General features: G+C 45.6%; 1 protein-coding gene across 1 annotated transcript in view; it reads left to right on the plus strand.

Moving 5' to 3' along the window:
- myo1d (myosin 1D) overlaps positions 1-27,383 on the plus strand; it is a 67,742-nt gene that overhangs the window by 9,140 nt on the left and 31,219 nt on the right. The window contains exons 2-16 of the mRNA XM_010866286.5: positions 7,401-7,609; positions 8,438-8,531; positions 9,538-9,703; positions 9,810-9,863; positions 10,146-10,241; positions 13,767-13,883; positions 14,289-14,492; positions 14,900-15,045; positions 15,830-15,944; positions 16,100-16,270; positions 23,442-23,512; positions 24,101-24,175; positions 24,286-24,418; positions 25,209-25,375; positions 26,629-26,836. Coding sequence (XP_010864588.1) covers positions 7,401-7,609; positions 8,438-8,531; positions 9,538-9,703; positions 9,810-9,863; positions 10,146-10,241; positions 13,767-13,883; positions 14,289-14,492; positions 14,900-15,045; positions 15,830-15,944; positions 16,100-16,270; positions 23,442-23,512; positions 24,101-24,175; positions 24,286-24,418; positions 25,209-25,375; positions 26,629-26,836 — 2,026 coding nt within the window. The remainder of the gene's footprint in view (positions 1-7,400; positions 7,610-8,437; positions 8,532-9,537; positions 9,704-9,809; positions 9,864-10,145; positions 10,242-13,766; positions 13,884-14,288; positions 14,493-14,899; positions 15,046-15,829; positions 15,945-16,099; positions 16,271-23,441; positions 23,513-24,100; positions 24,176-24,285; positions 24,419-25,208; positions 25,376-26,628; positions 26,837-27,383) is intronic.

Below are 27,383 nucleotides of genomic sequence, written 5' to 3' on the forward strand. Positions count from 1 at the left end.
AACCCCCCCCTTACATAAACAGGGCCGTGCTTTTGCAGCCTTTTCCCTCCTAAAATAAGACCGTCAGGCCCGACAGACGTCTCATTTGTGGACTGTGTGCGTTGGCAGACAGATCCTGGCTATTCAGGGCTGTTTCTGTCTCCTAATGCCTCCTCTATGCCACCTTTCTTCCACTCTCTTGGCCCTTTTTCACTCTTCATATCCAACATATGTTTTATTGCTTCTCTTTCTCCATCTATGTATTTTTTTTCGTTTTGCAGTCACGGATTAAACAAAGTCTACTAGGGTAACAAACTTGAAAAATCACGCTCAATTCCCTACCCTTATAGACTAGGCTTAATGTTTGTCTGCGAAACCGGACCAGAAAGGAATTGGCCTCCAGCTTTCAGCTGTAGTGTCCCCAAAAAATGCTAGATGCTTCTAAGACGTCGTGTGTTGAAAACAAGTGGATAATGTTAATGCGTCTGATTTCTGAATGAGCGAGTAATGTGTCGTGTCAGCCAGGAATCCATGACGTGTGCTAATCAAACAGTCTTCACGAGTGTGTCCAGGGGCTGGTTCCGACTCGGTGGTGCTGGTGATGTCATTCTCGGTTCACATGTTAGTTTGTTGGCTCTGTGCCTTGAAGCTCTCCGGAGGATGTGACCTTCAAAGGCTGATCAAAGCCTTGTTATGACTCACTTCACGCCCCTCTCACACCGGCCTTGTAGACACACTCTGTCCCTCCGTATCTTTTCCTGTCTTTATTTTTCTGTCTATCCTGCTATCACTTCGTGGAGTAGCTGCGGTACGGGTTTTTATTTCAACCCGCCCTTTTCTGTCAAGCTTCCCGTCTTTTCTTTTGCACTCCCTCTGACTGTTTTTGTGCTTCTCCCTGCCCTCGTTTTTACCCCTGACGGAAATCAGGGTTCTTTCCTGAAATAGCCTGCTGGGTAACGTCTGAGTCTGTCTGGAAGGTCTTGCCTTTCTCTTTCCAGCAGCCTGTCTCGTAACCTCCCATCTATTGGTTTCCTATGACTTACATCTGTGTTGCAGACGGCTTCCACATTAGCCAGAAACCCCTCCCCTTTCTTCACATCCCTTTTATTTAACTCTCGATACTTAATCTGACTAAAATGAATCTTTTCTTGTCCTACTGAGCTCCCCAAGCCCAGGGTTGGCCTGGGAAGTAGCTGTGATCTCCATTGAGGTAAACAATAAACAAGCTCTACGGTCAGCCACCCAATCCACACCCAAGCAGTACACACGTGGCTCCTATTTCCAAAGTATTCAGACACTGGCCAATGAAAATGGAGTTCATGGAAGCACATTGCATATGCGGCTGAAGCTCATTCGACCTCTTGAAACATGTTCCCGCTGCTTTATAGTGCATTTAGTTCACTTTCAATATGACAATGTGTATGTTGACTGGATGTGCTTCTGCAGTATTTGTCTTCATACGAAGGACATCTGCCATGACCCCAGGTTCTTCCTGTTAACAAAAGACCTCTGACATGGCCCCAGGTTCTTCCTGGTTACAAAGGACCCGTGCCATGTCTTCCTGGTTACGAAGGACCCATGCCATGGCCCCAGGTTCTTCCTGGTTAAGAAGGACCCATGTCATGGTCCTATGTTCTTCCTGGTTAAGAAGGACCCATGTCATGGTCCTAGGTTCTTCCTGGTTACAGTGCCATTTCTTTCATGCTCATGTCCATAATATTTGCACCCATTATAAATTTGCTCAGTGCCAAATTAGTCTCCCTACACCTGTAGCATGAAGGACCACAACATTGTAATTTCAGATTTGTGCTAGGGATGCACTGATATATTAGCCAGTAATTGTTATCGGACAATTATTGGCAAAATTTTAATAATCTGTATAGGCCGATTGCTTTAAATTTGCCCAATATTTCAGACCTGTTGTGTTCCCATCATTTCCGCTGTGTTAAAGAAAAATTGTTAGATGCATTAATTACATGTTCTTGGTACGTTGCTCATCTGTGAGGTTTTACCACTGTGCTCCAGTGGCTGTGCCACCATGCAGAGGGGAATCCAGATCCACTCCGTTATACATTTTAAATGTTGCGTTGTTGGTGAGCCAAGGGACAGGAGTGTTCCTCGTCTTCCACAGCCAGGTGGACAGGCTAGAGTAGGAGGCGGGAGCTGGTGTTGAGCACCAACCCGGGTGAATGTTGCCACAGAAAAGCCCCTAAAGCAGTCCCCAGATGTTTTTGGAGAGTTGAAGAAGACAGTAAATTGAATATGTGACGGCCACTAGGCCATCAGATAAATCAGAATCAGATAGTGTTTTCCACTGTATGTACTTTGACTGGAAGTCATTGTTCGTTTAGAACATTTGATACATGTGACTTATGTTTAAGATTGTGTATCACCTCATTATTATAAACCAAACCAGAAGTCAAGGTTGGATTTATTGTCTCGCTGGGAACATTAGATAAGATGCATTAATACACAATGGTTATTCATGCTTTATTTGCTTTTTCAGAATATATTTAACAATCTTGTCAGAGCAATTTTTTTATGCATTTTTGTTTGAAGTAAGTGGGACATGTTCACCTTTTAACCTCCAGTAGACCAACCTTACTTACACTGGCATCACCAGTTTCCATTTCTCTTGCTATAAACAGCCTCATAAAAGTGAGAAAATTGTAATCCCCACTAGGTCATACCCAGCATGCTTTAGGCCAGATAAGCTATAAATCATGCAGTCTTAACAAGGACAGCAGAATACTGCTTGGTGGTAAATTAACTGGGAGAGATGAAAGTGGACCAGCCAAAGATAATCCCTCTTTATTACTAGAAATATTCAACATGTTCAAATTTACTGATGGCAGCCTGTGGGGTTGTCCAAAAACAACCTCTAGGCCTTTTTCCACTAGGAATTTTCTCTAAATGTGAATGATTGAATAGAAGAAGCTACATGATAACAGGCTCCCAAAAGGACTTTAGCCCTCTTATCGTATGCCTTTCCAATTCTTTCAGCTGTATACGTGCCTTAGGCCTGAACTGAATCTGATCTTTCCATTCTCCTCTGATCAGGGACTAGTTTGGAGATGGGACACCAGGTGGGTTCATCAGGTAAAACCAGCTGAGCAGCAGTGGCCGGCACCTTGTAGGTTCAGAGCAGAAACTGGCGGTTCAGGTCTGGGGGTTAGTCTGAGAAGGCTAAAAAAGGTCTTTGCTACCTCTTCAGTTCTTACATTCTTTTGTCCCTACTGTCTTATGGCTTCCCTACCCTATTTAACCATGAAAAATAACCATAGAAGACCCACCCAAACAAGATTGTAGATGGTGGTTGTGCTTTGCTACGGCCTGTAATTCTGGTGCGTGCATGTGTGCGTGCAAAAGATCCTGGTTGTAATATACTTGTATACATGTGTTGTCCAGAAGTCCCTACAATGATTGAAAAAGTGACAGTTTGCACCCCACAAGGTTTTAGACTATTCCCCGCAAGGTTTTAGACTAGTCCCCACATGGTTTTAGACTAGTCCCCACATGGTTTTAGACTAGTCCCCGCAAGGTTTTAGACTAGTCCCCGCAAGGTTTTAGACTAGTCCCCGCAAGGTTTTAGACTAGTCCCCGCATGGTTTTAGACTAGTCCCCGCATGGTTTTAGACTAGTCCCCGCATGGTTTTAGACTAGTCCCCGCAAGGTTTTAGACTAGTCCCCGCATGGTTTTAGACTAGTCCCCGCAAGGTTTTAGACTAGTCCCCGCAAGGTTTTAGACTAGTCCCCACAAGGAAAAACTGCTATTTTCAGCTTTGCGTTAAAAAATACAATGTTTGGTTTCGTGTTAAAATTGTAGGGGTTATTTTTAAGTTCAGGCTTTAGGGTTAGGTTAAATTTAAGAATCTTTCTGTTTGCTAGTCTCACTCTGTGGTCAAACACTCTGGTTTCTAGGGTGTCTCTCTCTCTCTCTCTGGTCTCTCTTTCTCATCTCTGGTCTTCTCTGCTCTGGGCCAAGCTGTGAGTGGAAGTGTGTCTGACCCTCACACGGCCTGACCCACAGCTGTGTTCTCACTCCAAGAGGACCCCTCCCTAGAGCTGCTGGGAAATAGGAGAAGAGGGAGGGGCAGAGGGGAGAGAATAAAGGGACGGTAGGAGAGGATGACCATTGTAGCTCCCAGCCACACCCCTCTCTGACGCTAGTGTTGCCATAGAAACCCTCCTGCCTGTATTGTAATTATTTTAAAGACCCTTATTCCAGACTCACAGGTTCCCGGAAACACCCAGAGCACCTTGCCTAGACTCCAACACCAGCCTGATTGTTTTTATGAATCCCTGTGTTGGTACTGAAATCCCTTGTGATGAGACCCACAGAACCAGATGTGGGAGTTATCCAGTGTTTTTATACACACACACGCACGCACACACACACACTCCCTGTAATTATAATGAAACATTTTCCATTTTTGGACTGATGCCATGTAATACCAAGAGATGGCAATTGAACAGTACATGAATCACAATGTCTATTTATAAAGGCCAGAGGCATCCTGGGAAAGCACCAGGGCCATGCTGAGAGTATTTCACCAGACACAGTATGCATTGTTAAATCGGCCTGACACACTGAGTGGGTGGAACATTGTATTTCTGAGAATAATAACTAGTTTGATTGTTTGGTTTCACCTCAAATGGAAGGTTATTTAGTTATGTCATTGTGTTATTAGTGTACCAAGTGGTGTTATTGAGTGTGGGTTACAAATGACGGTCTCAAGTGATGTTCTCAGTAACAAGCTAAACCCCCACTTCAGTTTTCATCTGTTTTTATCAACAGGCTACAATACACAGAGTGAATAAAGGGCACTTAATTGTATTCATTTGGAACCACTTATGTTGTACCTGAGTGCAATGAATGTCATTAAAATAGTAGGTAAGTACTATTTAAATGGTAATGGGTATGTGTGTGTTTAAATATATTATTATTAATTATATTTAAAGTGTACTGAAATGCGATTTCCAAACGTATTATACTCAAGTCTGAAATAAGTGGGTCCATTTTAACACATGTAAGTACACATATTACTATTTATATACTAGTGATAATCTGAAAATGCCATTTACAGTACGTACTTCCTACATTGTTTGTTGCTATTTTGCTGGAAGCACCCCGGGGCAAGCAATGTTCCAGGTCCATTATCTGATCTTTGATTGGATGGCCAAGATGTTATTTAGATATTGCGAAAACGTTTTTTGTCAATTTCAAATCTCTTTTTTTTTATACAGCAGAATTTATATTTCTGGCGACTCCCACTAACTAGCGGAGATCAAAGCCACAGATTGAATCCTCCCAGTTGCCAGTGCCTTCACTGTTTGTTCCACACGTGCATTTTAAGTGGGCAGCTCTTGGCCCAAAGTATGTAAAGGGAAGCGTGCCTGGGCCTATCTGCGCTGCCTAGACAAAGACCCACAATTGATGTCTGAACAATGGAGCGACCAGCGCTCACTGCAGAATTCTGCCCTGGAGGATGGCACAATGGCTCTTTCTCCACGGGTGCCAGGAGAGGTGCAATCAGCCAGTCTGCTGCCTACCCGGCGCTTAGCCATGCCCGGGCCGGTCCGACTTTGCCAACCTTGGCTCACGATCTCTGTGTCTGGGCTCACAGGCCCGGGTTCTCGATGTCACCCTAACCCACGCCCAGCAGAGCGTGGCACGATGACACGGGAGAGCTGGCACATGGCCGGGCGCACGGAAGAATGAGCTAATGGCCGTCTCGGTTTTCCCGTCGGAGAATGAGCGGCGGCGTGCAGAGCTGATTGGCGGTTTCTGTGTTTACTTGTTCCTTTGTCCCCTTGGTCCTTATTTAATGAGACCGTCATGTGGTCATCACTTCCTGTTTGTCTGTCTGGACCAGGCGGTTGCATTGATTACATTAGAAGAGGCTCTGTGTGTGTTTGTCCGTCAAATTAATTATGCGGTGGTGCATCTCTGTCACCCTGTCAGTGTCTGTCTGTTGTCAGTGTCTGTCTGTTGTGTGCTTATCTCCTAAACGTGGCCATTTCAAAGCATCCTCGTGCCCGAGCCAACAGGCATATACTGTATTTGACGACAAAACAACTGATACACAAACGGGATTCAAGGAAATGATTGAAACCAAATCATTATTTGTGCATTACATTGATGCTGAAGATTGCAGGCCGACATTACTAATCTGGAAGTCCACAATCTTTCCGTATCCAATCATCTGTTTCCTAGACACTGCCTAAATGCTGTGCCAGAAGAAGGGGTTAGCCTGGGACAAGAATAGCCAGGACTGTTGCTATGGTTCTTGTCATTGGTAGATTCGTCAAGATGTCAGCAAGGTTGTTAAACCACTGTTCATGAAGATGTATGTCAATGGCTTACCATGGCTAAAGCTGGTTAAATCAAATGCATGCGTCCGTCTCAGGACAAGCTGTTCTTCATTAAGGTGAATTGGTGGATTTGCAGTATTCCGATGTCAGTGTGGGCCTTTGGAACCCATGGCCACCAAGAGGAACCCGGAGGCCAGGGCAGAGGTAAACCTAGGCTTGGCTGGGGTGCAGCTCAGTAGAAAGGCCCTATTCTTCCGAGTTGTGGGGCGGGGGGGGGGGCTGGCTCTGGTCCACTCCGAGAAGGAAGGAAGTGAAGGCAGGCCACCTGCCTGGGGGGAAAAGTCAGTGATGTCAAAGTCCATTGTGTCTGTGGGCCGCATTGTGATGCGCTCCCCCCAGCCACGTGGAGTGGTTATCAGCAATCAAACAATTCTCATATTATAGTAAAGCATTGTGAGGTTGAAGAGGGGATTGCCTTATAGGGAGTGATGCATAATACTGCAATGCACTGAGTGATACAGTGTGGAAGTAACTTGATTAGATAGTCTTGCGTAGGCCGAAGGCGACTAATGTATTGTGTTACTCAGTGGTAGATGCGGTTACTATACAGTTAGTGGATTAGATGTCAGGATAAAGTTGGTTAAAATGTAACTTACTGGCTGGAATACCTTTTTAGCCTGGCTGACTGGAATACCTGTTAGCCTGGCTGACTGCAATACCTTTTTAGCCTGGCTGACTGGACAGGAGGTTGTTGGAAATCCATTGAAATGGGCTTCTAAACAGGCTGAGCTTTTGATTAGTTCTGTCAAATATTTTTTGTTTCTCACTCAGTAAAAAAAGCTCCATTAGGCCAACAACTTCAAAATAGCAATATTAGTCTCTGGAGTCAGAACTACGTTTGAGTTAGGTGTTAGTCTGACTGGAACACCTTTGCCTTTTATTTAAGTATGTTTCAAATATGCTCCTTTTCCCAAATGTAGCCTAGGAGTTCTACTCAAAAAGGAAGACGAAAACGCGTTCCCGCGCGTAACAGACCTAGGAATCAGCTGGGTAGCGTCTGGTTCTGAGAGATAATGAGTTTGACCGTGCTCTTCGTGTGACTGTAGGTTTGAGAAGGGCCGTATCTACACTTACATCGGAGAGGTGGTGGTGTCGGTTAACCCCTACCGTGCCATGAACATCTACGGGCGAGACACCATCGAGCAATACAAGGGCCGGGAGCTGTATGAGCGGCCGCCACATCTCTTCGCCATCGCTGACGCAGCCTACAAAGCCATGAAGCGGAGGAACAAGGACACCTGCATCGTCATCTCAGGTAACAGCGGACGACCCGCGTCTAAAGGCCCAGCCAATCACACAGCGCTTGTTCATCAATTTGGTCGTCTAGTGAATGCGACATAGAAATATTTTACATTAGTTGCACACAGATCTACATAAGTCTGTTCTAAACCTCCCGCCATGTGCTGGATGTGTAGCTAGAAAAACCCCTAGAGTGACAAAGCAACTTGGATGCCGTGCTGTGCTATTTTTGCTACATTTTATATGGGCCAATCTCCCTAGCAATTTGAGTTTCAACCAATGACTTTAGCCCCTTGCCATTTGAGTGACAGCTAGCATGACTCTGACACAGAGAGACCCCAATAGTGTCATGCACATCATCTCCACCGAAATGGTGTGTGCAATTTTCAGGGACCCGTTTTGTCTTTGTGGTTTCTTTCAGAACTACCAGCCAAAAAAAACATTAAAATAATTTATAAGAAGTACATACATACATACGTACGTACATACAATTTCAGTTTTGGAATGAAAATGTGCCTTTAAATTTGAAACACTGCTGATGTAATGTCTGACTTTGACTGTTCTGTCTGGGGTAACACGAGTTTGTCATTTTAAGTGGAGAGCCTTTTAGGGTCATCCATATGACTATTAAAATGGCAAGACTGAGTTTGCCTTTTTCTGAGAGGAAAAAAAAAGAAACACAGTGGAAGTGGCCACAAGCTGTGACAGCATGGTGAAACTATTTGGTTGATAAAGCGCCACTTAGTGGTGAAAAGGGGGAATAGTCTCTCTCTAAAGGCTTAAAACCCCAACCTGTCAACAGGATTCACCACGTTAGAAAAACACAATCTTTTTTTTATTCCAGGGGAGAGTGGAGCCGGAAAGACAGAAGCCAGCAAATACATCATGCAATACATTGCTGCTATCACAAACCCCGGCCAAAGAGCTGAGGTTGAAAGGTGAGACATTGGTACATTCTTCGGTGAGATGATGTCGTTTGAACCTCATCCGAATGACCTGACAGGTGTTGCTTACCATTTGATAAAGTAAATATTGCATTGGAACCGGTGCGCTTGAGCTTATAGTGGTACAGCAGAGGGGTTTAAGGTTATAGCAGGACCATAACTGGTGACGTGTGTTTGGTGCAGAGGCGCCACTCTATGGAAGACCTAATGGGACATATGGAATGCAATGCCACTGACATTCAGCAGGTCACTGCGCTGTATGAATCCATATAGGCCTCATATTCTGCTGCACATGTTCAGTATAAACGGGAATGACAGGTAGGCAGCCCTGCAAACCTTGCTTGTGTATCTCCTATCTGGTCATTAATTATTGCCTCCTGTTGTCTTTCGCAACGGCAGTAAGCCGAAGGTTTATAACTCCTGTATGACATGTGTACGGCTTATGGCATATGCTTCCAATAAAATCCCACTGATAATGCTTTTTATTGCTGAACATATTGCATCTGATCCGCTACGTATTCCCAGTCGATCCAACCGAGTAAAACACTTTTTTATGACTGGGGGTATATCGCGTCAAGTTCATAGGCCTGCAAGCCCTTATAAGGTCTCATTGCAGTGGCGGCAGGGGTCCTACACTGATCAGATGTAATGGATGCTGTGTGTGAACTGCAGCGCTTCAGTCTATGCGGGCTCTGGCAGCACTGGAGTGTTTGGCTGAGGATCCTGTAGTTTGACCTGGCGCTACGCAGCATTAGTCCCCAGTGACAACCGGTCTCTACTAAGCAGAGTTGGAATACACTCCCAACTAAACCCATGGCCAAACAGATGGGCCCCATAAGGGATAGACCGGGATCTGTATAATGACTGTCCTACTGAATCCAGCTCCCACTGGTGTGTACTGTTTGTTAGCTCTACAGGCTCAGCATATCTAACTACGGTGTCAATTGATAGGAGCCTGGGGAGCTGTTAGCAGCACTGAGCAGATGTTACCTCTCTCCAGGGTGAAGAACATGCTGCTGAAATCCAACTGTGTCCTGGAGGCTTTTGGCAACGCCAAGACCAACCGCAATGACAACTCCAGCCGCTTCGGCAAGTACATGGACATCAACTTTGACTTCAAGGGAGATCCCATCGGCGGCCACATCAACAACTACTTGCTGGAGAAGGTGGGGTGTTCTAGGGAGTATTTACTCTAATTGAGAAGCCCTGTTCTAAATGGAGGGTGAATGACGTCTCACTGTGTCTGACTCATGCCATCTGTTTGTCCTCCAGTCCAGAGTTATCTTCCAGCAAGAGGGGGAGAGAAGCTTCCACTCATTCTACCAGGTGTGTGTGTGTGGGCTGATTGTGTGTGTGTTCACACCAGACTGAGGCAACCATAAGCTGGTAAAAACCGACCAGCTGGGCCTAGGAGTTTGTTTATCATACAAGCAGGGTGATGTAATGGCTATTACTGTTACATGCTGTCATTCAGAAATGTAGTGCATACAAATTATATATTGTTGCTTTATTTTTCTGTGTAGTTATAGGTTTATGGGTTTACATTCGGAACAGTCTTTACGATGTGTCACTAAAACACCTCATTGTTACTCTCTTGGTTGTCTTCAGCTGGTTAAAGGAGGTCCCGATTCCCTCTTGCGGTCCCTGCATGTCTCTAAGGACCCCACAGCTTACAATTACATCAGGGTGGGAGGCCAGGTCAAGGTACGGTTGGTTAATGCAGAAACACTTCTGATTTGCACACACAATCACTGTCATTATCAATGTAACCATCATACCATTTTTGTGCTAACACCTTTCACTGGAATAAACAAAAACGAGTACACAGATCCTGACATTTTTCACCACAATCAACAGTGTTTAGTGCTGATGTTTTATATTAAACATCACAATTGGCAGCCGTTGTGTAAACAAAAAACAATGTATTCTGTACTAGATGCTCAGGAGGTGATGTCACCATTCAGTTTCTTTCTGACGCATGTCATACTTGGTGCAATTGTGATAGGTGTTTGGTTCTAGCTATTCACACATTTTATAATTAACTCTTTAGAAGCCACGTGTGACACATCTGATTCATTTTGAGAATTCTCAGTAATCTACAGCGCCATCCTATAATTATATCGTAATCCAAGGCGTTGAAGTGTTTATTTCTATTCTGCTTTCTGGGATGAAGTGGAGCACGTCAGAACTAGGCCCTGACAGTTGAAGTGCTTGTACATGGTGTGCGTTGCTCCCATATTTAGAAGAACAGTTCCAGCCCTACACCCACTGTGCCGTCTTGGAAGACATTTGTGGTGATCTCGTAATTCTTACTCCATGTTAGGAATTACTCCATTGTAGCCAAAATGAGGATTCTGTGTAACTACTTGGCCAGTGTTGGCCTAATGTTGGCCAGTGTTGGCCTAATGTTGGCCAGTGTTGGCCTAATGTTGGCCAGTGTTGGCCTAATGTTGGCCAGTGTTGGCCTAATGTTGGCCAGTGTTGGCCTAATGTTGGCCAGTGTTGGCCTAATGTTGGCCAGTGTTGGCCTAATCGCAGGGGATTTCAAGGTTGACGTGGGCCAGAGAGGTTCAGATGAGCCACGAATGAAACTTGAAAGCAGTCATCAATATTTTTTGTTTCATAAGTCAAACTGTAAAGCCCAAGTCAAGATGTTCTCTAATAATCAATACATACTGTATATCAATGGTAAATACATGTTATATACATTATTTCACAACATTGTGATTTCTTCCCATTTTCACTGTAAAAGACAATCCCCAAAATGTACGGTAAAGGTCTGGCAAACAACAAAATATTGTAAGAAAAAACTACATATAATATTTACTGTTCCTCAAGTGAAGTATGTTTCTGCAATTTAATAGCAATAATTCTTATTCTCAACTAAAATCTTCTGGCCAGTATTGGAAGCCAAATAGGGTGTGCAAATACCTCTCTTCTGACTTTTTGTTTGTAATATTGGGATCAACATATGTAAAGTAATTGAAAGTATCCAGCTCTTAACAGTGTTAGTCTGTGAAAAGACCAGGAAACAGAAAGTGTATATAAAGGTCCATAGCAGCTTACACCAAACAGAATTCTTTCATGTGGTTGGCACACAACCTACCCCCTAAACAATTCCAAAGTGCAGCACTGGCCCAAAACAACAGACTGACCCAAAACACCACTCACTGACATCTTCCTAACAGTCACGACAAACATGAACAGTAACGGATTTAAATTCACATAGCATGCCGGGATACCTATATATATATATATAATATATTTATTTATTTGAGTTAAAAGGAGATTTATTTTTCTAAAAAGGTATTTTCGAAAAACAGACATTGTATGTTCTTATTATATGTTTGAGTTTCATGTTTTACAGCATAAAAATGTAATTAAGATTAGTATGTAATTTTAGCAGCATCCTACCGTTTCCTACCGGAAATACAGAAAATAACATGTAAAATGTTATGTGCTAGATGGAGAAAGCGGGCTTTATAGTTTGCTTACTAGCAGGACTACTGTAATCAAAACATTTCACTATATAATGTTAAAATGTAGACCTGTAAAATAGCGACATTAGCTGTCATGAGGACAAAGATTCAACAGGAGCCCGGCAAATGTACATGCTAGATGATTTTCGCTGCATAGTGCTGGCGATTTATATATTAGGCCTACAATAATAATATTTAGTTATGGAGACAATCTGAGTATATTTTATTATTCAAAAGAAAATAAATTCTCCCATCGGGCTAACTGGAGAATGAAATCGAAAAAACGCCTGTTAATAAACACGAGTTGACGGGAGCAAGAGCGAATCTCGGCTAGACCCTCACCACCAAAAACTAATGATTTTGCCACCTCATACTATAGCTAGCCAATTGATTATTTAGCAGCCAATAATTAATAGTTTATTTTTAGGTAATGTTGTTTATTTAATTTTATCGCACTTGTGTAGTAGCAATTGACAGCGAGTAAGATATAGATCAAACATCGCTTGCATAGCACGTTGACCGATACACTGTCTCCTCACCAATTTGACTAATGCTAAACCATCAGTGAAACCAACATCTTCGGCCGTTGCTAAACAGTTTTAGCGCCAAATACCTATTTGTATAGCTCATTGTCAACGTGGTGCTGCTTAACAGTTATGCTTCCTCCGCTGTCGGTCCGCTCCCATAGTAGGGCGCACGGTGGGCGCGAACCCGCGGCCTTCTGCTTCACAAAACACGTGACCGCCCCTGACACTGTTATAACCTTTTGAGCTATACAAAAGGTACAATTATTTAACAAATCGGAAAATTTCAAGTTAAAATTCTGTTCATAGTATTCCATTTCAGGTAAACAGATTATATGTGACGTAACATACCGTTCTGGAGGCTAGGACCGCCCTATGTACATTACTTAACACAGGCTGAAACGACATACATTTTTTAAACGATAAAGTTGTAAATAATGTTAAAATTTTTGGACAAAAGGCATCGTTTTTATATTTTACAACTAGTTAGGAAGTTTCAAGCACCAGTGATCAGTATTTAGCAAGTAATGATGTTATGAAACTTACCATAATTTGCTATGCATTCTAACCCTGTTAAGCCAGCAACTCATAGGTGATGAGGGTAAACAATGCAGCATACACACTTAAATATATTACGCCAGTTAAATAGCTAGCTAGCTACTGTTAGCTATAGGTTAGGTTGCTGCAAGCTAACATTAATAGGTTTGCTCGCCGGTTCTCACGATGCCAGCAACTTGTTGTTTCCCCAACGCAGAAACGTGTCAGCTGCAACAGCCCACACTGTCCACAGTTGATCTACAGACGGATTTCGGACAGTGTTTGCCCTTAATTTAGTGGCAGGATGTAAAATAAAATAAAATAAAAAAATAATAATAATACCTTTAAAAGCCAGGGGATTACAATTTCTTAAATTATTATAGTGTTGTGAAAATACAATATTAAGTTTGTCATTTACTAATCTTAAAGAATTGAATATTCATGTTTAATTTATATTTTTTCTGTTTTGTATTTGTAATTTTAAGCTATTTGTAGATTTTTTTTTTTTACACAGATTTTAATGAATAATATATGTCAAGTATATATGGGCTGAAATTGCTGCACAAGCGTCGTAACTTCAGATTATATTTAATGTGTTTCTCTGTGAAATGAGGGATGATACTTTTCTGTTGTAAACAGTTTGATGGACTTTCTCATTCTTCTTCCTGTCGGCATTCTCCCTGTCCCAGTCATCCATCAATGACACTGCTGATTTCAAAGCAGTGGCAGACGCCATGAAGGTGATTGGCTTCACAGCAGAGGAGATCCAGACAGTGTACAAGATCCTGGCCTCTATCCTGCACCTGGTAATCCCACCTACTACCTCCTAACCCTCTAGATTTGCCTGACTTCCCTGGAGGCTTGGCATAGGCTATATTTGAACATGGTCAAATGTAGACCCAGCAATGTGGCATTGCAGTGCAGTGGTTCCCAACCCGGGTACTAGAGTCAATGTGGCTGCATGGCCTTTCCACAAGGGGTACTTCAGAAGACTCGTAAGACCATAGGCTTACTGGTCAAATGAATGTGAGGGGCAGAGCAAAATGCAGTTAATGGTACACTAACTGAAAAAGATTTGGAAGCCCCACTGTAGGCTTCTTCTGGTGTTAACCAAAACAGATTTGAATTGAGACAGTCCAGCCCATATTTGTCAGCCTACAGGCTTTTACTCTGCGGCTTATTTGTGTTCACCTCCATGTTACCTCCGCCAGGGGAACCTGAGATTTGGCGTGGATGGTGACACCACGTTGATTGAGAACCCCAAGGTGGTGGAGCTGATCGGGGGTTTGCTGGCCACCAAGGAGGAGAGCGTGGAGAAGGCCCTGCTCTACCGCACTGTGGCCACTGGCCGGGACGTCATCGACAAGCAGCACACGGCCCAGGAGGCCGGCTACGGCCGGGATGCCTTGGCTAAGGTAGCTAATGCTTGTATACTACGTTCGCTGATTCCTTGTGATGCCTTGGCTAAGGTAGCTAATGTTGGTATACTACGTTCGCTGATTCCTTGGGATGCCTTGGCTAAGGTAGCTAATGTTGGTATACTACGTTCGCTGATTCCTTGGGATGCCTTGGCTAAGGTAGCTAATGCTTGTATACTACGTTCGCTAAAGTGGCTAAATCTCAATGCTAATGATAATCATCAAAGGGGTTTAAAGGGTGCCCATTTTTGATGATTTAGACTTAGTAGGCCTCCTGAGATATTGATGTAACCAGTGGAAGATGTGAAGGTTTCAGTATGAAACAGCAAGAAGTCTGTGTAAGTTTGTTTCACCCTGCTGTCCCCTAACTGTGTTCGTATCTGCCTTGGTTTTTGGGCCTGCAGGCTATGTATGAAAGGATGTTCTGCTGGATCGTGGGAAGGATCAATGATGTCATTGAAGTGAAAAACTATGACGCCAAAGTCCATGGAAAGAACACTGTCATTGGCGTGCTGGACATCTACGGCTTTGAGATCTTTCAGAACAACAGGTTAGGGGGCCATGTTCACTAGAAATATTTCTAGGTCTTTTCTTCTGTGTTTTAGGAGTGCAAAATCAGATTAAATCTTGTTGGATTGATTGCTTAATTTCCCTCAGATTTTTTCCAACTCTTCCCTCTGCGCAAAATAATTTAGTAGACATAATTTCAATATCTACTGTTTGTAGAGTTCTTGCATTTTTTTTTTTGCATCTATAAAAATGCGATCGGTATTTAATGCCATGTATTGACCGTTAAATCTCAAGAAAGAGGTACGATAACTTTATGTTTATGACTTTAGAAGTCTATTTTTATAATATTTAGCATGTAAAAAATCATTATTCACGTAGGCTTTATATTAACTTATGCCTGCACATAGACTCGGTAGAGATGTATTTTTTTTCAATCCTGCTATATACGTTTTTTGAAGTAGCTTCATACACTAACAAAGGACATCATACAATACATTTAATATGTGGTGTTTCCCACCAAAAGTCCTGTAATTACTATAATTCGTATTGATTTTTAAAACGATAGAAGTTTAGAATGTCTTCCAGGTGCTGCATTTATTACAATTAGTTTTTCCCCTTTTAACAATTTTGATTTACTGCTTCATGGCTCTTAGAAATGTCTCAATATAAAATGTACTCCTGCGTAGAATGTCTATTTAAGCTATCCCTCGATAGGAAAAACACAAATTTAACACACATTTATGGTCAATCTCTTTTTATAACACTATATAATAAGTGGTTTAGTTCAATTTTAACCACCCTCTCATTCCCTGTCTGTCTGTCAGCTTTGAACAGTTCTGTATCAACTACTGTAATGAGAAGTTGCAGCAGCTCTTCATCCAGCTGGTGCTGACACAGGAGCAGGAAGAGTACCAGCGCGAGGGGATCCCCTGGAAACACGTATGGCAACCTCCTGGTTCTACATCACTTCCTGCCTACGGAGGCATTGTCACATTGCCTCAAGTGACTTTCCTGCCGTATTCCGAATGGGAAGGTCTTCCATGCGGTTCTGGTTTTAGTTGTAATGGCATCTCCCTTTTTTTTTGCCAACATAGATTGACTACTTCAACAACCAGGTCATTGTGGACCTGGTGGAGCTGCAACACAAGGGCATCTTTTCTGTGCTGGACGAGGCCTGTATGAACGTGGGCAAAGTCACTGACGAGGTCTTCCTCCAGGGACTCAACAGCAAGCTGGCCAAGCACGCCCACTACACCAGCCGCAAGGTACATTGGGAACCACTAACAATCTGGTGAAATGTGTGGATATAGTTGGATTTTTATTTCCTAAATTAACTGAATGGAAAGGATCAAGGTCTGCCTTATGAGTAAACAATTGTTACTGTAGCTCATTTACAATGAAAGGAAAAAAGAACAAAACAAGCAGTCTGGTGCTTTGGACAAGTCACCGTTTCACACGTGTCGCCTCTGGAGTTTTGAGGGAGCATATTTTGGCCAATAAACTTTCCCCCATCTTTCTACGAGAGAGGGTTGGAATCCGGTGTTCCTTTGGTTCGTTTGATTGGTGTAGACCCAGAACTCCTTGAATGTCTGACCAAATATGCAAGATCTTAGTTCTTTGTTAACCAGATGTTGCCACCCGAAACTTGACGCACCGATGGGTGTCTTGCTTTTATGTGGAGCGGCGGTACTTTACCATACTACATAAAGCATTTACCTCAGAGACAGGATGAACTAATTTACCAGCTCACCCGACCACTGTGTAGCCCGTGGCTCAGAAGGTGGCGTTGGGGATGCTGGCGGCAATAACAGTGTAGTGTTTCACCCAGTAGACCACCAGGGGGCGACAGGCATCAGCGAAACAAGTGCTGCACTATCTGACTCAACACTTTCCCCCGGGTGATGTCACTGTCAGCCAATCAGAATCACTAAAGAATGGGACTTGCTGCGCTGGCAATGGCACAGATGAGGGAGGGAGGTGAAAGGCCATCAATCTGTCACTGTGAACTACACAACTTGAAGTGGCCCTGTCCCTTTCCATCATGAGACTGAAGCATTTGGACACCCCCCCTTGCCAGGCTGTGACCAAGATGCTCCCTACATTGATTTGCTGCCAATTAACAATAATTTTAGAATCCTACGGCCTCCGATGTCAGTAAGGGCTTTCAGAGGGAAAGAATGAAATGGGGAAAGCATCTACTTCCTGTAATTCCCCTTGGTCCTGGAACGATTGTATATTGTATTTAGACGCAGACATCATCCTGATGAACTCTTGCCAGGTCTCAAAACAAGCTCCTAACCCCTCTTTTTATTAACCTCAAGGAGGTTCTTTTCCTGGTAAAAATAAAACAGGATAAATAAAAAGAGAGCCCAGAGAGAGACTGACGGAGAAGGAAGCAAGTCCTAACCAGTTAACATGTTTTCAGATTGAGGGGAGATGAGGAGGGAGGGGAGGTGAGAGGAGGAAGAGGGAGGGGAGGTGAGAGGAGGAGGAGGAGGGTGGGGAGGGGAGGTGAGAGGAGAAGAGAGAGCACTATATATAGAGATTGTTTTCCTATCAACATCACTCCGTCAGTGGTGTGTCATCACCCTAGATGTCACTCAATGACCTGGGCCTTGTGCCATGCTATTATTCCAGATCTCCTTCAGTCCGGCGCGCAGCGATGTAGACTTCCTGTCACCGCAAGGAAATAAAGAGATCAATACATCTATGCATCCAGTCAAGACATTGATTTGGTTGAGGCTGAGTCCTGCCAAGCAGATGGCTGTCATACTATATGCGTGTGTGTGTGTGTCCGTGCGTGCGTGCGTGTCCGTGCACAGCCCTCTGCAGAGATAACACTCCAAGCTCTAGACTAACATCTGCCAACATACACAATCCCCATAGATTCCAGTGGAGAAGATTGACAGGCATAGGGAGAGACGAGGAAGGTAGATAAGAATGCTAACGCCAAGTTAAAATGATTAGCCCGCATGTCTGTTTCCGTATTGCTATCAGCGCCAATCTGGTTCGATATACCACCGATGCCCTGCAAGGATGCCAAATCCTTCCCTTAAAGATGCTTTACTCTGGTGCTCTTATCAATAAATGAATCTCAGTGGTTACTTTTAAAAGTGGGATTTATTGTGGGGGAAGAACAGAAACATGCTCCGGGGCTCGTCCTTGGTGTGTAGGGAGGATACATCTTTTGATTCCCAGATTCTCCTCACTTCATGCCCCAAACTCTACAAACCGCTCCGCTCGAAAAGTTTTCTTTTCGTTCGTGGAAGCCAGGTTCACTGGGCACAGACTGCACGCTTGGAAGACCTGAGGCAGGTTTCACGTTGCAGTGATAGTGTGTGGATTGGGATGTGAGAGGGAGCGGGGGGGGGGGGAGTCTGGGAAAAGGAGACAGACGGGGCAAGGTAGAGGGGGTGGGCGTGTCACAGAAGGAGAGAGAGGGAGGGTGAGTGATCAGTATAGGCAAATTGAAAGGGGGAGCGAACAATGTGTTATGGGGGGGGGGGCGAAAGAGCAAGAGGAGCAACACTTTTAGCCGGGGATTAGCCCGTAATGAACTGTCTGTCAGTACTAATGTTGTCACCCTCTTTATAAAGATGTCTTGGAGCTGTGACACCACGTGTCTCTGTGTTCTCTTGGCTCACTTCAACGACACGAGCATGCTGTAAACGCGCGCACATACGCGCTGTGCACACACCTGACCCTCCTGACCTGGAAATGATGACGCACTTGATCACTGGTGGCATCTTAAGACTCATACTGGCTTTAAAAGCTCCTCCAGATCTAGAGGCGTCCAGATCCTCTCTGTTGTTTACATAGGCTTCTCACTTAGATCAAACCCCTGGACGTAATAGATCTAACAGGACGCTGAAGGACCGAGATGTTTGATGGTACATTTCTTTTGCCTCCAGTGTGGATCAGTGCATCTCTCCGTGGCTTGTCGGTGCTGGTTCTGTGCTGAACTGTAGAATAGAGCTTTGAAGTTGAGTTAGAAAGAGACTGCACTTTGCTAGATGGTAATCACTAGCCACATACTTCAGGAACTTCCCGTTTCAATGCCAAACTCCCCTTTTCCGTCTCCAAATGTATTCTCTGAATCGTGTGCTTTCTGCCTGTCATGGCGTCCTGCTTAATTCCTTTTGAGGGGGTTCTGTTCTCTTCTGCTCGGGTGGTTCTCCTCCTCTACTAGATGAGTGGCTGGGTGTCTGCTGGGGTGGTTCTCCTCCTTTACTAGATGGGTGGCTGGGTGTCTGCTGGGGTGGTTCTCCTCCTCTACTAGATGAGTGGCTGGGTGTCTGCTGGGGTGGTTATCCTCCTCTACTAGACGGGTGGCTGGGTGTCTGCTGGGGTGGTTCTCCTCTACTAGATGAGTGGCTGGGTGTCTGCTGGGGTGGTTCTCCTCCTCTACTAGATGGGTGGCTGGGTGTCTGCTGGGGTGGTTCTCCTCTACTAGATGAGTGGCTGGGTGTCTGCTGGGGTGGTTCTCCTCTACTAGATGAGTGGCTGGGTGTCTGCTGGGGTGGTTCTCCTCCTCTACTAGATGAGTGGCTGGGTGTCTGCTGGGGTGGTTCTCCTCCTCTACTAGATGAGTGGCTGGGTGTCTGCTGGGGTGGTTCTCCTCCTCTACTAGATGAGTGGCTGGGTGTCTGCTGGGGTGGTTCTCCTCCTCTACTAGATGAGTGGCTGGGTGTCTGCTGGGGTGGTTCTCCTCTACTAGATGGGTGGCTGGGTGTCTGCTGGGGTGGTTCTCCTCCTCTACTAGATGAGTGGCTGGGTGTCTGCTGGGGTGGTTCTCCTCCTCTACTAGATGAGTGGCTGGGTGTCCTCTGCTGGGGTGGTTCTCCTCCTCTACTAGATGAGTGGCTGGGTGTCCTCTGCTGGGGTGGTTCTCCTCCTCTACTAGATGAGTGGCTGGGTGTCTGCTGGGGTGGTTCTCCTCCTCTACTAGATGAGTGGCTGGGTTTCCTCTGCTGGGGTGGTTCTCCTCCTCTACTAGATGAGTGGCTGGGTGTCTGCTGGGGTGGTTCTCCTCCTCTACTAGATGAGTGGCTGGGTGTCTGCTGGGGTGGTTCTCCTCCTCTACTAGATGAGTGGCTGGGTGTCCTCTGCTGGGGTGGTTCTCCTCCTCTACTAGATGAGTGGCTGGGTGTCTGCTGGGGTGGTTCTCCTCCTCTACTAGATGAGTGGCTGGGTTTCCTCTGCTGGGGTGGTTCTCCTCCTCTACTAGATGAGTGGCTGGGTGTCTGCTGGGGTGGTTCTCCTCCTCTACTAGATGAGTGGCTGGGTGTCTGCTGGGGTGGTTCTCCTCCTCTACTAGATGAGTGGCTGGGTGTCCTCTGCTGGGGTGGTTCTCCTCCTCTACTAGATGAGTGGCTGGGTGTCTGCTGGGGTGGTTCTCCTTCTCTATTAGATGTGTGGCTGAGAGTCCTCTGCTTTTTCCTTTCCCAGGTGGCTGTGACCCTGCCAACTGTTGTTTTACTGCGTTAATTATTTGCTGACATAAGACTTCCTGCTGGGAGCAGACCTCAGGGCAGGTTCTACACCTCCCCTCCCTATTTCTCTTTATACACACACACACACACCTTTCCTCTCTACTTCCCACAGATCCAGCAGACTGCACATGCTCAGTACAGGTGCATAATGTGCGTGCGCAAGCAGTGGCAGGTTGCTGTTAAGTGATTAGCCTTTGATCTAGCATGTGGTGTGGATGCTAATGGCCCGACTGTTGATTAGCCCTTGGGTGTTCAGATCACTACGCCAAACAAGGAGAGGAAAGACAGACAGGCGGACAGGAAGGACGTCTTGAATTGTCTCATGGTACACGTCTGGGAGACCGCGAGAGAGCATCAAAGCAAGTGCTCCGGTTACAGCACAATGGCTTTTCCCCCATAGAGATGGATAGAATGGACATGGGCCTCTATCTAGGCTGTTACTTAGTTGGATGTAACAGCCTTTAGCATCACCATTAGGGGCTTCTACTGTTTGTAAATGTGTCCGCTAGATGGGACTTTAGGTGTTACAGAAGGATCACATGACCTGTGGATCACAGGACCTGTAGATGGGTCATCCAACCGGGTTATGTTCAGCATTTTTGCGGTTGCCTGTTTTCTCTCTATGCTAGCTATAGGCAGGCTGCTTGTGCGTACTCTAAACTTGCATTCAAGGCTGTCAGTGTAAATACTAATCGGTTGGTAACGGACCTGCTTTGTGAAATAAAGGTCAAATGAGGCAGTGAGTGCCTCCTCTCTAGGGCTTTTACTGTTTTCCCTGCCTGTTAATGAACGCTCTGTCCTCCGGATTCTGTGTATTGACGGGGAATACTGTGGTGGGTTCAGTGGGCGTAGGACGGCTTCTCCTGCATACCAATTGGCTCCTGTGGTGAGTGAGTGACAGGTTTTTGAGCCAGTCACGCCTGGTGTGAGCCCTGCAGGTGCCAGCTTAGTAAGCGGGGCGGAGCTGCGGGGCACAGGTGGTGGACAGGTTGGTGCTGGGGGTGGCAGAGGGGCTGAGGGGTGAGATTTGGGTGGGACAATGAGGGACAGCAGGTGATCACGGTGGGGTCTCTGTTATGAAAGCTGTTCCAACACACATTAGGCTCTATTGCCCTAGCGTGACTAAATAAAAACAGGCCCCATATCTCTGATATTAATGGCCAACATGATCACAAACTGTTTAAATCAAAGAATGTCCAGTGCGTTAGAGGACCAGTGCCAGCAGGCCCCCCCCCCCCCCCCCACCTCACCTCAGTCCCAATGTAACAGTCCTTCAGTTCCTCCTCCTACTGCTCCTACTTACTGCCATTGTTTAACCTCCCCCTTCCTCATCTGAAATGGGCATTAAGAAGAGTAAAGAGTGAGGCTGACTAAGGTACTAGTATGGCACTTATTGTGATGGTGTCAGGATGGCTGGCTGGCTGCGTCTCGGTGTCAGGATGGCTGGCTGGCTGGCTGGCTGGCTGCGTCTCTGTGTCAGGATGGCTGGCTGGCTGGCTGGCTGCGTCTCGGTGTCAGGATGGCTGGCTGGCTGGCTGCGTCTCGGTGTCAGGATGGCTGGCTGGCTGCGTCTCGGTGCCAGCGTGGCTTGTCTCACTATCAGACAGCCTGGCTGGCTGTGCCTGAGTGGCTGTTTGTCAGAGAGGCTGTATTGGCCTGTATAGAACACAGGCTCTTAAGGTTCATATCACTGTTCCCCTGAAGTATCTCTGCTATAGCCATTCCCCTTCATCTTCGGTCACATAGATATTTCCTCTATATTTCACATAGAGTTTTCTGCCTCTCGGGACTTAGTTTGGTACTAGCATCCTCATTCTAGTTCCTGGGACATTCTCCGAGTGAGAGATTTCCACTGGTTCTCTACCTTATATAACCCTGTCTGTCTGGGTCTGTCTGTCCCAGTGGCTTTGTGCAGCGTCTGTATCATGATACAGTCCTGCCGCAGCCGCTTCTGGCTTTGATCTGTTACTGTCTGCTAATCATTTCTGCCTTGCATTTAATGAGGGGAACCCAGTGTCACTGGTGTCAGCTTCATACATTACTCATGGTTTGATGGTACTTTTATAAGGCTACCTGCTTTCCTTTTAATGTCCCCATACCACAGAGGTGAGCTCATGCTCTTAACCGCGGTAACTCTGTTGTAGCACAACGATGTTACTGACATGGGGGGGGGGGGGGTGGCATCGTCAGCAGGGATTTCTAGCAAGGCCCTGGCTGTCAGGTGAGGGAGCGAGGCCGTCACACATGCTGACTCGTGTGATTTCCTGGTGGGAAGGGCAGCATGGAAAGAGCCGTGTGAGGAGAAGCTGGAAATGGATTGACCCCTGTGCATTTTCCCTCATGCTCTTCTCTGCACCTCACCGCTGGCCTAGATACAGCCATCAACGCACGCCCTCCGCAGAAAGCACACAAGACTCATTCATATTTTATCTGCACAGATTTCCCCTCTCTCTCTCTCTCTCTCTCTCCATCTCTCTCTCACTCCCTCCCCTCCTGTTTTCTTACGTCTCACAAATCCAGTGGGAGGGAATAGCATGTATGCCGACTGACAGTTTTAGCAGCCTTGTTTTCTGCACCAGCGGTTAGGCTTGCCTCTCTCTGTAAAGGGGATACTGTAGTCCATATCTGAGGATGCCGCTTTCCAGTAAAGCAAAACAGATACCGTCGAGAAGGACAGAGAAAAGTTCCCCGGCGTTTAAGCTCCTTTGCACAGGAGCCGTTAAATAGACTGTGTAGTCAAGTGAACTAATCTCCTGTTTGCTGTGTGATTGCATCCCATACCTACTTATGTAACATTCTCTCCCTCCTTTCTTTCTTTCTTTCTTTCTTTCTCTCTCTCCCTGTCCCGCTGTCCTATTCCTCCCACCCTTTGTCTCTTACTACTTATTTTTCCCTCCCTCTTTTCTCACCCTGTCCCCGTCTGTCCGTCTCTCTTGTTCCTCAGCTCTCCCCAACGGACAAGAGTTTGGAGTTCGACAGGGACTTTCGTGTCCGGCACTACGCTGGGGATGTGGTGTGAGTAGCTGTCCAGTTGCTTGTTGTATAAAACCACACTTGGCTCTGGGTCCCTGTGCCGACCGACGTGTGTTCGTTACACGTCAGTCCAGCTGGCTGCTCTTGGGATGAATCCTCACGGTTAATAATATATTGCTTTAGAGCAGAGAAGAGGGCTCTATAAATACCATGCTCTTCACTCTGCTCCTGCAGCCTGGTGTCTGTGGCTCAGGATGTGCTCAGGTTTGGGACATCTCAAATGGAACCCTACTAAAGTAAATGGTGAACTGCCTTTTACACAGCCTGGCTACAAGTAGTTCTATATAGGGAATAGACTGTTGTCAGGCCTGTAATTGGCCAGTTCTTCCCCTTGGGTCTTACTGAACACAGATTTCCACTATCTTCAAAAAGACTGGAAACAGTGGAATGTCTTGTCTTCCATCTTCTTTCATCTATCGAAATCCTTTTGGGGCTAGGGATTAGCAGGCAGTTGTCATTTTCAGGCACTGTCTTTGGCGATGTATGTTCTGTCGTCTTGCTGTCAGAAAAGATGATCAAGGTGTGTGTGCATGTGCTTGTGTGTGTGTGTGTGTGTTTGTGTTAACACAGATACTCTGTGGTCGGCTTCATCGACAAGAACAAGGACACCCTCTTCCAGGACTTCAAACGGCTGCTGTACAACAGGTCAGGGTCAACACACTGCTGCCCCTCCCATTGCCACGCCATGCTCCTCCTGTTCACGTTCTGTCCGTTTATCTGCCCCCCTCTCCTCTCTCCCCCCCCCCACGCCGTAGCTCCAACCCAGTGCTGAAGGTCATGTGGCCCGAGGGCAAGCTGAGCATCACTGAGGTCACCAAACGACCCCTAACGGCCGCCACCCTCTTTAAGAACTCCATGATCGCATTGGTGGAGAACCTGGCTTGCAAGGTGGGGGGGCGTGGTTTAGTTTGAGAATGTGTACTATTGACTTGACGTCTTGCTAGTTTTCTGTAGTAGTTTCCCCTCTTCACACCTACATCAATGTGAATTTCTTATTCTTGTTTTACCAGGTAAGTATGCCAAGAACACATGAATGTCGTGGGATGAATTAGGGTTAACGGTTTTGCTCAGGGACAGAACAACAGGGCTTTTCACCTTGTTTTCACCTGGAACAGCCTTTTGACAAGCTAAATGCTCTTGACCACCAGGCCCCAGGATAGAGAACCTTGAACTACAACTCCAGGATTCAGAAAACAGCATCCCATACATCCCATACAGATACTGTTTTAACCTGTCCAGGAAAGGTGGCTAAGGGCTATTTTAGACATTTGGGGTCTAGTCAAAGCTCCTAAAGCTAAAACGGATATTCTCTAGCCACAAAGTCACAATTGTAAATAAATATTAGGCATGAGGTTAACAGTGTGGTTAAAGATTGAGCCAAGATTACTCCCAGAATAAGTTATACTGTGTCATGTATGTGCCAATATGTGCCTGATCAAATCACCCGCTATCAAACTTGGAATTTCATTGCTAACTTGGGTATGATTGTAGTTATAGATTATTCATTTCCAGTCCCAAATGAGAGGTTTGATTAATTAGTTTAGTTATTCTCAAAACTCCCAGACTGCATCTTCAAGGTTCGTTTTGTCTTTTGCTATAGGAGCCAGTGACATCAGTGTTCAGTGACATTAACACTTGTGTATCCCCACTGTCGCCCCCTGGTGGTCTGTGTGTGTAGGAGCCATACTACGTACGCTGCATCAAGCCCAACGAGGTCAAGTCACCCCTGCTGTTTGAGCAGGAGCGTTGCCGTCACCAGGTTGAGTACCTGGGCCTGTTGGAGAACGTGCGCGTTCGCCGGGCTGGGTTCGCCAACCGCCAGGAGTACCCCCGCTTCCTCCAGAGGTATGGGCCTCCACCTCATCTTGGGTGGAAGTATTCGAAAAGCTTCTTTAGCGTAGCGCAGATTTTGCATCGGATCCTTCCTGTCCGTATTCATAGTGATATACTTCTAAACCTAGAGCCTTTCCCCAACTCTAAGGCCGGGCGACATTTTGTTATAACAAAAGCATTGTGCAAAGAATATCATCGACTCACAGTGGGATTTAATGAAACTTTTTTCTTCAACGATTCCTTTTTCTGAATAGTAAGTGTTAGAAATGGGCTGGAAGAAAAACCTGAAGATGGCCACATCATTCCTCTTATTCTGTTATGCTATTTTAGACAATAACCAAGAGATTTGATGTGTTAGTTCCCCCAACACTGTTCTGTGTCCTTCCATAATCTTCTAGAACACAGCCCTGTAAACAAAGTGTTTAATGAAGTGTCTTTTACTTGAGTGCAGTGCTTCAAGTACTGTTGACGGCTGCACTGGGGACAATATAGGATACAGAATGACATTTTGTCGACGTTTGTTTGTTACTACATCTGGGAAACGGAGGCCGGTTCGTATTGCATGATAAAGAAGGATTTTTATAGGATTTTATTTTTTTTACATCTGGCAGTTGTGACTGACCAAATGTTAATTCCGGATTTGGTCCAAACTGCTCGTCACGCACAGGCTCCAAATTGTTCCAACCAGATTCAGATGGGCGTAAACACAAACGAGCGCGCACACACACAAACACACACACAGTTCATCCATTTTCCTTAATGAATTCCCCGACTGCCCTCCCTACCCGTCCTCAGTCAAATTAGATTAGCTGGTTAGCGGGGATAGTTTTGCATACCTCTGACTTTATCCCTCATTTTCACTGGTGAATTGGGCTCTCTGTTACATCATAGTTTAGCAGTGAAATGCCAGTGATTCAACTAATGGACTGTAAGGATCTTCTGACAGGCCTGCTAACAGTGTTTTGACCTCTCCTGGCAGTCCTTTAATATCTTGTCACAGTGTCCTATAATGTTGCCAATAATCCAGTGTTTTGCTGGGCAGTTTTCACAGAAAAGGAGAAGTGATACGGACACTAATGGAACGCAAGTCTTAGGACGGCTTTGTCCAAAGTAATGTAAATGAAAATGCACATTGTTTTTTGTAAACCGTATTGCACCAACCCACTGAGCCTTCAGAACTGTTCTGGCGGAGACCCCGCTGAAGTGCTCTGATGTCCAACTAACGTCGCTCTCCACTGCCCTCTGCCTCCAATCCGACGCCTCAGGTACAAGATGATCTCGGAGTTCACGTGGCCCAATCACGACCTCCGCTCGGACAGAGAGGCGGTGAAGATGCTGCTGCAGAGCTGCGGCCTGGAGCATGACGTGGCCTACGGCAAGACCAAGGTGTTCATCCGCACCCCGCGCACCCTCTTCAGCCTGGAGGAGCAGAGGGCTGAGATGGTTGGGAGAATCGTCCTCTTCCTCCAGAAGGTCGGTGTCAGTGTGGCCCTATTCGACCCTTGGCTTGTTTTCTATGACAGTGACCCTAGGCTGGGTGTAAAAAAAACCTAAAACGTCCCTCAACCAAATGCTAGAAATCAAACGCTTTCAATTCAATGGCGGATACGATTTATATTTAAGAGCATACTGACAATGACAAGTGAAAAGCCACCAGGGTCACTAACGTCTTTCTGTCAGGAACACTGATTGCTGGCCAAGCTGCTGTCATCCAGTGGTCTCATTATACTGTTTATAGACTAATTGTGTTCTCATTTAAATTCACTGTCCTTACCTTACATACAAATAACTCCTGGGGCTGGAACAACGTCGCTCGGCGTGCCACCCTGGAGATGCGCGGAGATATTTTCAGAGCTTAAATGAATGTTGTATCATAGCGTTGTCTTTTTCTCCCTCTACGGGCTCTGTCCGCCTACAGACCCGGCTCCCTAAATGAACTGGAGAGAGGAGGGGGAGGTCCATACGTTGCACTGCGGACCTCTGGGATGGTGCTTGTTTCTCCTGCGGAGTAAAAATGTGA

This window comes from Esox lucius, chromosome 5 (genome assembly GCF_011004845.1).
Source record: "Esox lucius isolate fEsoLuc1 chromosome 5, fEsoLuc1.pri, whole genome shotgun sequence".
NCBI lineage: Eukaryota > Metazoa > Chordata > Actinopteri > Esociformes > Esocidae > Esox > Esox lucius.